Raw genomic sequence first — 11,842 nt, 5'->3', positions numbered from 1 at the left:
TACACTGACTTTTGACACTATGTTTAGTCATTTTAGTATATTATAATCTCATGAAACTCATGTTAGGATCTATCTACACCTAATCTGTATTTGGGGTCATAACAATTCAATTAAGCAACAAGCAGGTAGCCCACTAAATCACCACGCTCCGCATGACCTAGAGTTTGACCAAACAACACACAAGGTTGCCACTTAATCAGTTGGACTCAACTAACTTAGACTTTTCAACAAACCAAAATATATGAGTCCTTAATATATTTATGAACATATTTACAATACATGCAATGAAGAAATAATCCTAAGACAACTAAGCTTCCAGCTCTTTATGATTTGAGTTGATCTTGAGGATGCTTCTTCACTTCTTTGTTGAGTCTTTCCAAGAGTTCTTGAGATGTTTTTCAAATTGCAAGAACTAAAGTTGTGACTATTGGACCTCATGCTTATGTAGAATAGTCACAATCTTTAAGGCCATGTCATTGACCGAGGTTTCTGCCACTACTGTCACTGTTGGAGACTGTTCACCAACTTTTTGTACTTTTTCTTGCCTGATAGTTTTTTGTATATTCAACTTGAGATTTCCTTTACAAGGTCCCTGAGTTTGTTATATAATCAAAACTACAAATAACACTTATTAATTTGCAATAGCTACATTCCATATTTTAATTAATTAATTTTATATATGAAATGGATGTGATTCTATGTAGAGTTTCTTTGGAGTATATGATGGAAGGGGAACGAATAGCTGCACAATTTGTGGCAGACAACTTGCATTCCGATGTATTTGAAATGCTTGTTAATAGTTCTACTTCCATAACAGAAAAAGCTATTAAGGCTTCTTATATCAAAACTGATCAATAATTCTTGAAACAGGTTACCACAATTTGCCCGATTCTTTCTGCAACTTGTGTATTAAAACTCCTACAAATTTTAGCTTTTTCTTTTACTTTTTCAGCTTTTCTTAGTTAAGTAGATACAATAGTACCAACTACCAAACAGTTTGAACCATCTTTAACCTTGTTTAGGGGGTTTTAAATTAATTTAGGGCACAAGAGAAAAATATTTCAAAACATGCTTATGTGGAAAGTGTATTCCTTACTATTTACCTTTCAATCAATTTTTTCTAGGGGTTGACAAGTTAATATATTTATTTAATTTTCTAAAGCAAATAGAGAATCTATTGAAAAACAAATAAGCACCACTGAGCTCCGCCCCTGGTTTGAACAATGTGAATAAGAAAATAATACTTATTGGGAATCTATTTAAATTTCAATGAAGGAAAATGTTGTTCCATGTCTCATGTCCATTTGCATTTTGACTTGCTTACGTTGTCTCCCTAAGCCTAAATAAAGAATTATTCAATGTGGTTGGGTTTTTGAGGCATAGTTGTTATTCATTTAACAATGTACGTACTCACTGATATTTACAACAGGGTATAGGCAGTGGTGCTTGCTGTGTGATGGCGTTAATTGAAGGAAATGAGATTATAATTTCAAATTTGGGAGACTGTAGAGCTGTTTATGTAGAAATGGAGTCACCAAAGCCCTCACAAGAGATCATAGAGCTGAAAGGGAGGATGAGAGGAAAATAATAGAGGATAAGGTACCATTACTTGAATATAAAAAGAGATGGAAGATACATCTCTCGTCTCTCTTGATTCTGTATGTAACTTCCCTTTTGTGATGTAGGGAGGATATGCAGAACTTCACAAAGTAGGTTGGAGGGTACATGGTGTTCTCACTCCGTCTCGAAGCATTGGAGATTGGGTAAACCTGACCCCAAGACACTCACTTTGACACCAGATATGGAATACCTTGTTTTAGCTCCTGATGGTCTTTGGGACCAGGTTACAAAAACGAAAACTTCTCATGTAGCTTTTGATGAGACCAACTCATTTGGTTTAATGATTCTGATGTAAGTTGTTGTTTAGGTGGGAAATCAGGAAGCCATTGATCTCATAATGCAGTCATGTCTGAGGGAAAAGAGCATGCAAGTGACTACTTCAAATGAAATATAAGAAGACAAAATTTATTGTGTAAGTAAAATCCCTTCACCAAAGTTACAACGAGTTTCCCTAATCAAGTCAAATACAGCGAAATGTCGTTCTCCATGTTGTAAGAAAACCGTCAACAGCTCGATGACAAGTGAAGATGAATTTGGTAATGAAAACAATGGTCCACCGACAAAGGCTAAGCGAGTTTCAATGGTGAACCAAACAAAGAGGAGTATGAAAATTTATTGCTCAAATCAAGAAAACAGTGGTTTGAAGAAGAAGCAATATCCCAATGCTTTTATGTCTGCTTGTAGAGAACTTGGAAACCTTGCTCTATCAAGGGTAGTTCAGATGATATCACTGTAATGATAATCGATCTGACTCATTTCGAATCCCAGTATGGCAGTCATCCTTAGGAAGTTTCAGTTGCATATATATACATCAAAGTTTAGCCCCGACTGTGATCGAGGTTAGATGTCGTAGAGAAAAAATTGATGATTCTTTAAATTGTTGAAGTACTTAACAATTGTTCCACAAGTTACAAAGAAAAGTTTCAATATATACCTATTTCTTGTCTATCATTTGCATTGTTCATCAAGTTTATAACTACTTCGGAGACTTTCCAATCAAGGATTCCTCTGGAATAAAGCTTCAAGGTAGCCAATTATGCGATTGCGCCACCTTTAGTTGATCAAGCCTGTTCTAGTAGCAGCACTACACCAGGAAATAAGCAGTCCGCAATAGAGAGTGGGATAATTGGTACTCATTTTCTCATTTAATGTTCAGAAATGCAATTGATATATAAAGAGTCAACAAACTAATCCCAAGGCAGTGGGATGTATGATCTAGTAAGAGCTACAACTGTTCACTTAGTGGGCATTCATGAACTCCTAGATAAAAGCAAAAAGAAAAAAAAACATAGACTGAAAAAATGAGGAGAGAATTCATAATATAGGTAAGCAGGGAACATACGTGTTGGAGAATCATAAAATTATACGTATAGATTATTCTACCTTATTTTTAGGAATTCAGATATCCAGTTACATTAGTTCGCATTTTCTTTAAATTATTTAAATCATTGTATTCTTTAGATAATATACATTGAAATTACTCCGTATTTTTGTGGTAACATGTTATAAGAGCAGAGCTTGTAGCTACGGTTAAGTTAAGTTGCCTAGTTGGAGTTGAGTAATCTCCATAGACGGAAGACATTGTTTCTTCATTAGAAGTTAATAGTAATTTTCTTGGTTGCATTGAAATTAACTTGGGAGTCTCATGTCCTAGTAAATCCATTCAGATCACACTTTTATGGAAAGTGAGTGAGGTCAAGGAGTAATTTAGGGGTGGCAATTGAAGCTGGGGCAGGTTACATTCTTAATAGGGCACGGTAGGGAAATATGTCAACGGGGCATGTTAGGTTAGTGCAAGGCAAGATATTATTTTGCTAGAATCTATGTTTTTTGTTTGCTACAAGTAAGTGCAAAACAACTTATTACACAGTAAAACGAAATGGATTAGCATCTATTCATAATAATGAAACTTACAAATAAAGCTGAATTATGTTTGAGCTAAACAAAGAACCCATTCAGCTGGACGTGGATTTTAAAATGGAAGCTACCATGGATGAACCAAACTTATATCAGTATATGAGCATGAAACCTACATAAAATTATGGATTCCCGATTCAGAAAACACCATAATCAGGAAACAAAGTTAAGTTGTCAGGAAGTACATAATCATGGACTAGGAATTCAAACTTGGAAAGATAAAATAAAAAGCCTAAGCATTTTTCTCTTCTTAACCCAAGCAGAAACTATATTTTAAGAAAGATTCCACCATCAAACTGATTAAATCTCATATGTGATAGCTAATATACAATTAAGAACATCTAAACGACTAATTGAGCCTTTAAGGGGGAAAGAATCTTACAAATTGAGCTGCTCGAGTCTAAATTTATCTAGCAGCTCTTTTGCCGGTTCTCTTGATGTGGATAAATATTTGTTAGGCCAAGGATTTGATAATATAGTTATGCATGTTATTTGTAGTTTTGATGATTTGACAAACTTAGGGACCTTGTAAAAGTACCAGGTTTCTTACTTGAGTATTGCAGGTTTCTTACTTAAGTATTGCAGATGAAACAAACTCAGGGACCTAGTAGAGGTACCAGGCTCTCATGATGACGAGACAGTTGACTTCCAGCTGGAGACTGTACAGAAAGTAGGTGCACACTTCCCGATGGCGTCAGAAAGTGTGACTTTTCCAGCCAATGGCAAAGAGGTTTAGGAAAGTGACTTGTCCATATAAAAGGCACTTTCCTAAACATTTCAAGTCAGTTTTTGCAACTTGAGAGAAACCTCTTCAAGAACATTTGCAAAGGCTGCTAGAAGACAAAGGCAGAAGTATTCCAACAACAACAGCAATCTCTGGAGCTTTTCGTATAGTTGTTAAGGAATACATTCTCTTGTTCGCAAACTGTAAACCATTCCTCAATCTATAAAGGAATTGTTGTGTAGTGTTAAAAGTCTAGGTTGTCCAAGTGGGATAACTTAGTAGGTAGATAGTTTTCTACTTAGGCTTGTTAAGCAAGAGGGACTATTGCTTAACTGCAAGATTGATAACTCTTTCTTACATTTGGTGTAATCGTGTTTTACTTTTGCTTTTGAAGATTAGTGAAAATGATTGAAAATCCTGTGAGACAGTTCGTGGTTTTACTCCCTTAAGCAAGGAGGTTTCCACGTAAAATCATTGTGTTGATTTTACTGCATTTAACTTTCTGTTTTATTCATTAGTGTAGTAAGGTACTGTTCCATTACTTGTTAAGTGAAGGAATATATTCTATCAAGTGGTATCAGAGCAGGCACTATCTATTTGGTTAACACCAAGGAAGTGATTTCTGCTCTAGAATGGCAGCTCCACTTAACCTCGAAGAAGGTCAGTTATCAAACAAACCTCCTCGTTTCAATGGACATTTTTACAGTTGGTGGAAAGTTAGAATGTATGATTACCTCATGGCTGAAGACAGCGAGTTATGGGATGTTGTACTGGATGGACCATTTGTTCCGACGATGAAAGAAAAGGATGGAGAGAAGACTATTCTTGTTCCAAAGCCTAGGCAGAAATATGACGAAGCTAACAGGAAAAAGATTGAAAAAGGTTTCAAAGCTAAAACTCTTCTTGTCTGTGGGATAGGACCTGATGAGTACAATAGAGTGTCAGCCTGTGAGTCTGCTAAGGAAATTTGGGACTGCTTGAAGACTGCACATGAAGGAACTGAACAAGTCAAAGAGTCTAAGATTGACATGATTACCTCACGGCATGAGAACTTCAAAATGAAGGAAGGAAAAACAATACATGACATGTTCACCAAGTTGTCTTCCATTACAAATGAGCTACGAAGTCTGGGTGAACCTAGAAGCATGACCAAACAAGTCAGAAAAGTGCTTCGAATTCTTCCAAAGTCTTGGGAGAGCAAGGTTGATGCCATTACAGAAGCCAAGGATTTGAAGGTGCTGACTATGGATGCTTTGATTGGTAATCTGAAGACATTTGAGATGAATCGAAACTACAATTTGTCAACGAAGGAAGACAAGAAGGACAAGTCATTGATGCTGAAGTATAAATCAGATGAAGATTCCAGTGATGATGATATGACATATCTCATCAGCAGATTTCAAAAAATTGTGAGGAAAAACAAAGTTAATAAAAGAGGAACAAACGGTACTCGAAATGCTGCTCAAGGTGATACTTGCTACAAGTGTGGAAAAGCTGGGCACTTCATCAGAGAGTGTCCTTTGCTCAAGAATGAAAACAAGGAACATCAAAAATCAAGAAGTGACAAAGAGAATAGAAGGGACGTGGTACTCGACAAGAGAGATCGAAAAGCCGCTGCAGATTTGGTTGTCAAAAAGGCTCTTGCTGCATGGGGTGACTCCTCAAGTGATTCAGAAGACCCTGATGAGACAAAAGATGTGTCCATGGTTGCTGTACATGAGGAGGAAACTGTCTTCAATGAAATGTTTTCTCTCATGGCTCACACAGAAAATGAAGAAGAGGACAATCAGGTAACTCTTCTAGATATGAAAAATGACTTGGATAAATATTCTCTTAAAAAATTGAGAACTTTGGCAAAAGTCATGATTGATTCTGTGATAGAGTTAACATCTGAAAGAGACACCATGAATGATGAACTTGACAGTTTAACTGAAAACAAAGTTAAACTTGAAGTGAAAATGTCAAGAATGGTGTCTCTAGAGTCAAATAACTCTGAACTTAAGAACCAGTTGAACAAGATTACTGAAGAAGCTGAAAAGCTGAATGGAATGTCAAATGATTTGAAAGCTGAAATTCAAGAAAAATTGAAAACTTTGAGAAAAAACTTGGTCTATCGCTTGAAAAGAGTAACAAATTAGAACAGGATATTGTGAAACTTAACGAAGAACTTGAAAAATCCCTTAAGTGGACCAAATCCTCAAAGTTACTGTCAAATGAAACAAATCAGAGTAATTTCAATAAGAAAGGACTAGGAAGTCAGAACATCAGTCCTCCTTATAATCCTCACAGTAAGTATGTCTTTGTGTTTGACAATCTTCTATGTCTTCACCGTGGTAAGAGTGGACATTTGAAGGGTGAGTGTGCTAGCTGGAGAAACTCTTGTGAAAGGCTCTCTAATTATGCTGAAAAACAAATTTACCAAAAGAGAGACCTGGTCCTCCAAAGCATGTTACTCGTAGATTTTCAAAGAAAAAATCTGTCCCTGCTCCCATGTCCTTTGTTAGAAAGCTACAAAATCTACCCTATTGGACTAAATACAATCTAATCACTCCTTTGTCTGTCTTCTAGGAACTCAAATTGAAATGGGTTCCCAAGCTAAACAAGTGACTATTGATGCAGGTGAGTGAGAGGAGCAGCAGTCAATGTTAGCATATGGACAGTGGATGCTCTAAGCATATGACTGGTGATGTAAAAAACTTCCTCTCACTCAAGACACTTCAAGGAGTAGGTGTCTCTTTTGGTGATGGCAAGAAGGGGTACATTTTGGGAGTTGGCAAAGTAGGAAGGTCTCTTAAAGATTCGATTGACAATGTTTACCATGTAGATGGGTTGAAATACAGCTTGTTGAGTGTGTCACAAATCTGTGACAAAGGAAATGAGGTCAAATTTACTTCTGAGAAATGCATTGTGGTGAGTCTAACTACAAACAAGGTAATTCTCATTGTACACAGAAGTAAAAATATGTATGTGGCAAACTTAGAAATGTCTCATGGAGATGAATTAACATGTCTTAGTGCTCAGAATGAGAATGCTGATCTATGGCATCGTAGGCTGGGGCATGTAAGCTCATCTTTATTGAACAAACTGATTTCTAAGGACCTGGTCCGAGGTCTGCCCAAACTGAAGTTTGCTGAAAATAAAATCAGTGAAGCTTGTGTTAAAGGAAAACAAATCAGATCATCCTTTAAGCCCAAAAATCAAGTAACATCATCATGAACACTAGAGATGCTTCATATGGACTTGTGTGGACCCTTAAAAGTTCATAGCAGAAATGGCAAGAAGTACATTTTAGTGATTGTGGATGATTACTCAAGATACACCTGGACGAGATTCTTGAGATCAAAGGTAGACACAGCTGAAGAGTTGGTGGTATTCTTCAAAATGATTCAAACCAAATTGAATCAAGTTATTTGCAGCATTCGATCTGATCATGGCACTGAGTTTGAGAACTCAACACTGGATAGATTCTGCATGGAGAATGGTACGAGCCATAATTTCTCTGCTCCAAGAACTCGTCAACAAAATGGAGTAGAAGAAAGAAAGAACAGAAGCTTGGTGAACATTGCCAGAACTATGATTATTAAATCAAATCTTTATCAAAATTTCTGGGCTGAAGCTGTTAACACAGAATGTCATGTTACCAACAAGTGTCTAATAAGAGTTGTTTTGAATAAGACTCCATATGAGCTGCTCAACAATAGAAAGCCAATGCTGAGCTATCTTAGAGCATTTGGATGCAGATGTTTTGTGCTGAATAATGGGAAGGATGATCTGGGAAAATTTGATCCCAGAAGTGATGAAGTAGTGTTTGTTTGATATTCTTCATCTAGCAAGGCTTACAGAATATTCAACAAACAAACTCAATGCATTGAAGAAAGCATTCATGTTGCATTTGATGAAGATGGAAGCTTGAAGAATGATGGATCAAATGATGATGATGATGTGATGAAAATGCTCAAATCAAAGAAGACTAAAGGAGGTGAAACTGATGCAGATCAACAACTAAAAAATGACTGTGATGATCAGAATCATAGTCTACCTGAAAAGGCTGCTGAGGTTGGAAAGGATGATATGGTACCTGGTACCACTCAAAATTCCAGCTAGAGTACATCAGACTACCCAGAAAATGATGTCACTCTTGATGAAGAAGAACATGTTGATCAGCCAAATCAGTCTGCTCCAAAGTTAGTATGGAAGCATAGTTCATCACATCTTCTTGATAATCTCATTTCTCCTTTAAATTCTGGAATTCATACTAGATCAAAAACAAGAAATCTAGTTGCATTCTCAGCATTCATATCATCTATTGAGCCCAAGAATGTTAAAGAAGCATTAGGTGATGCATACTGGATCAATTCTATACAAGAAGAACTCCATCAGTTTGAAAGAAGTAAGGTATGGTACCTGGTTCCTCGACCTGAAGGCAGAATAGTAATAGGAACTAGGTGGGTTTTTAGAAACAAGCTTGATGAAAATGGAGTTATTACTAGAAATAAATCCAGGTTGGTGGTGCAAGGATATCAAGAAGAAGGAATAGACTATGATGAGACTTTTGCACCTGTTTCCAGAATGGAAGCTATTAGAATTTTAATAGCTTTTGCTGCATTTATGGGGTTCAAGCTGTACCAAATGGATGTGAAGAGTGCATTTCTGAATGGAGATCTCAAAGAGGAGGTGTTTGTCAAGCAACCTCCTGGTTTTGAAGATGCAGAGATACCAAATCATGTGTTAAGATTGAATAAGGCATTATATGGTCTGAAGCAAGCTCCAAGAGCATGGTATGAATGGCTGTCAAAGTTTTTGCTGAAGAATGGTTTCAAAAGAGGCAAGATAGACAATACTCTGTTCTTATTAAAACGAGAACAAGAACTGCTTATCATTCAAGTTTATGTGGATGACATAATTTTTGGAGCTACTTCAGAACATTTGTGTGAAGAATTCTCATCACTGATGGGAAAAGAGTTTGAAATGAGCATGATGGGTGAACTAACATTCTTCTTGGGTCTGCAAATCAAGCAATCATCAAATGGGATTTCAATATGTCAGGAGAAGTACATTAAGGAGCTGTTGAAGAAATTCAATATGTTTGATTCTAAACCTATTGATACTCCTATGGGAACAAATTCCAAGATGATAGTAGAAGAATTTGATCCTCCTGTGAATCAGACAATGTACAGGGGAATTATTGGATCCTTGTTATATCTGACTCCTAGCAGACCTGATATTGTGTATAGTGTTGGAATGTATGCCAGGTTTCAAGCATGTCCTCGTGATTCACATTTGAAGGCTGCAAAACGTATTCTCAGATACTTAAAGAAAACAGGGGACCTGGTTCTCTTCTATCCTGCAGGTGATACGTTTGACCTGGTTGGTTTTGCAGATGCTGATTTTGCTGGTTATCAAGTTGACAAGAAGAGTACCTCTTGAATGGCTCATTTCCTTGGATCATCACTTATTTCCTGGGGTACCAACAAGTAGAACTCTGTGGCTCTTTCAACTGCTAAAGCTGAATATGTAGCTGCTGCAGCCTGTTGCTCACATTTGTTGTGGATCAGGCAACACTTGGAAGATTTTGGAATTCACATCAAAGCAATTCCTCTTATATATGACAATACTAGTGCTGTTAGTATGGGAAAGAATCCAGTACACCATAAGAGAACAAAGCATATTGATGTTAGACATCACTTTTTGAGAGATAATGTTGAGAAGGGAAATATTGTGCTCACATATTGTCCAACGGAGGAGCAAATTGTAGATATCTTCACCAAAGTCCTCAGCAAGGATCAATTTGAGAGAAACCTATTGAAGTTGGGGATGTTGATCTCCAAGTGATGCTATTAGCTTCCAATAGTTGAACACTCTTGATGGCTAAAATTGCACTGCAGGTATCCTTTGTGTGAATTTTAAATATCTGAACAAAGATCCCTTTTTGTACCTTCTGTAGGTATACTCTCAGTAAGGACCTGCTTAGCAAGGGAAACAACTAGAACAATTGAGGAATAAAGCTTAACTGTGCTATGGTACCTGGTGCCTGTCAAGGTTAGCATTTATACATTAAATTGAAACTAAAAAAATATGACCGTTGATAATGCCACGTGTCAGCCATCGGTTACTCTGACCGATCAGTCCCATCGTTTCTCTCTCAAACAACGCATCCAATCACGGACTTGGCACCTTTTCTCTTTCTTTAAAAACCCTTACTTCTTTTTGAAACTCTCATCTGTTTCTTAACTTCTTCTTCCTGTTCACGAAGGGTTTTAGCAAAATTTCAAAAGGCAAAATTTGTCTTCTTCTTCTTCTCTTCACCGTTCAAAGAAACTATTCTCTAGTGTGAAAACCATGTCTTCTCCCTCATCTTCTTTCAAACAGATGTTGAATGCTCTCAGTGAAATAGAGCCTCTTGCCTTCTATTCTCTGACCACTACACAAGCCAGACTTCCTCCCCCTTTCAGTTCTCAACAAGACACCCCTGATAACCCCTTTTTCGCCATAGATCTAAACAGTTCTGTCATGCCTACCGTACCTGGTCCGTTTCAAGACATGTTGCCTGACAATATGTTTGAAGGGGATCTACCCAAGCATAAGGCTTCTGAGTCCAACATATTGGCAGCGAGTGAAGAGCTCGTGATTGAAAGCTTGGCCATGATGCAGAAAGAAGCAAGGGCAGAGCATACTGAAGTCTTGAAAAGGGAAGAGGTAAGACCCACTCAACCTATCTTTGATAAGACCCCTAATATAGGAAGGTACTCTTCTTCATCTTCCTCTAACTTTTCAAGCGAGGAGGAACCTTTAAAATGGAAGGTTGAGAGAAGAGAAGGGGAGAAATCTAGAAAAGGGAAAGATAAGGTTGTAAAGGATGCCCCTAGAAGATGACCTACTACTAGGTCTGCCGCTCAAAAGTTGATGGCTGATGCCTTGAAGGTGAGTGCACGTTCTACTGCTGCAGTTAGAAGTGCAAGAACCTTTAAAATACCAAATTTTAAAATACCTGAGGCAAATGTGGTTGAGTTGTCTGGAGAAGAAGTGGAAAAAGAAAAATAAGAAAAAGAGGTCAGAGAAGAAAAAGGGAAAGGTTACAGAGAAGGTTGAAAACAAAAAGTCAAAAGGGTTAGAGATCTGAGAAAAAGAGAAAGCGGTCACAGGGACCTGGTTCCCAAGCCAGGCAAGTTGAGAGTGTCAACATGCAAGAGGTGGTTGACAGCCTGAGAAATCAAGCAGTTTTGGCAGGAAGAGTTTTTGATATGGGAATCATAACTCTTCCTGGCATGGATTCTCTGCATGATATGGTAGAGATTCAATCTTTGCTGCACTTGTTCGACAAAAAATCCCCCATCCTTCATGAAGAAGAAGTAGGTGAATTTTACTACAATGTTCAATTCAGGGAAGATGGGAGCATCCTCACACGGGTAAATGATATTGCCATATCTTTGGATGAGGAGGTGTTGAGCAAAATTCTCAAGGTGCCTAAAAAGGGGACCCAGTCTGTGCTGGGCAAAACTTGCTCTTTTGAGTTTGCTTCTGTGATTTCTAAGACACCCACAACTAAGGTTGCTGGGATTTATAAGAAAATCATGAAGAGTG

At 37.4% G+C, this 11,842-nt stretch overlaps 1 protein-coding gene and 1 pseudogene across 1 annotated transcript; both read left to right on the top strand.

Moving 5' to 3' along the window:
* The first annotated feature begins 470 nt into the window (after positions 1 to 470).
* On the top strand, positions 471 to 4,273 carry LOC104646120 (probable protein phosphatase 2C 14; annotated as a pseudogene).
* A 620-nt stretch (positions 4,274 to 4,893) lies between these two features.
* LOC138347590 (intracellular protein transport protein USO1-like) lies at positions 4,894 to 6,399 on the top strand. Its single transcript, XM_069295889.1, has one exon. It carries the CDS (start codon positions 4,894 to 4,896, stop codon positions 6,397 to 6,399), a length of 1,506 nt encoding a protein of 501 aa, XP_069151990.1.
* Positions 6,400 to 11,842: the final 5,443 nt, after the last annotated feature.

The sequence above is a fragment of the Solanum lycopersicum genome, chromosome 3, assembly GCF_036512215.1.
Source record: "Solanum lycopersicum chromosome 3, SLM_r2.1".
Lineage (NCBI taxonomy): Eukaryota > Viridiplantae > Streptophyta > Magnoliopsida > Solanales > Solanaceae > Solanum > Solanum lycopersicum.
This window is presented reverse-complemented; position numbering and strand designations above follow the sequence as displayed.

Bases quoted from the DNA above. Each gene is read 5' to 3' on its own strand.
- LOC138347590 (XM_069295889.1), top strand. From the start codon at position 4,894: ATGGCAGCTCCACTTAACCTCGAAGAAGGTCAGTTATCAAACAAACCT.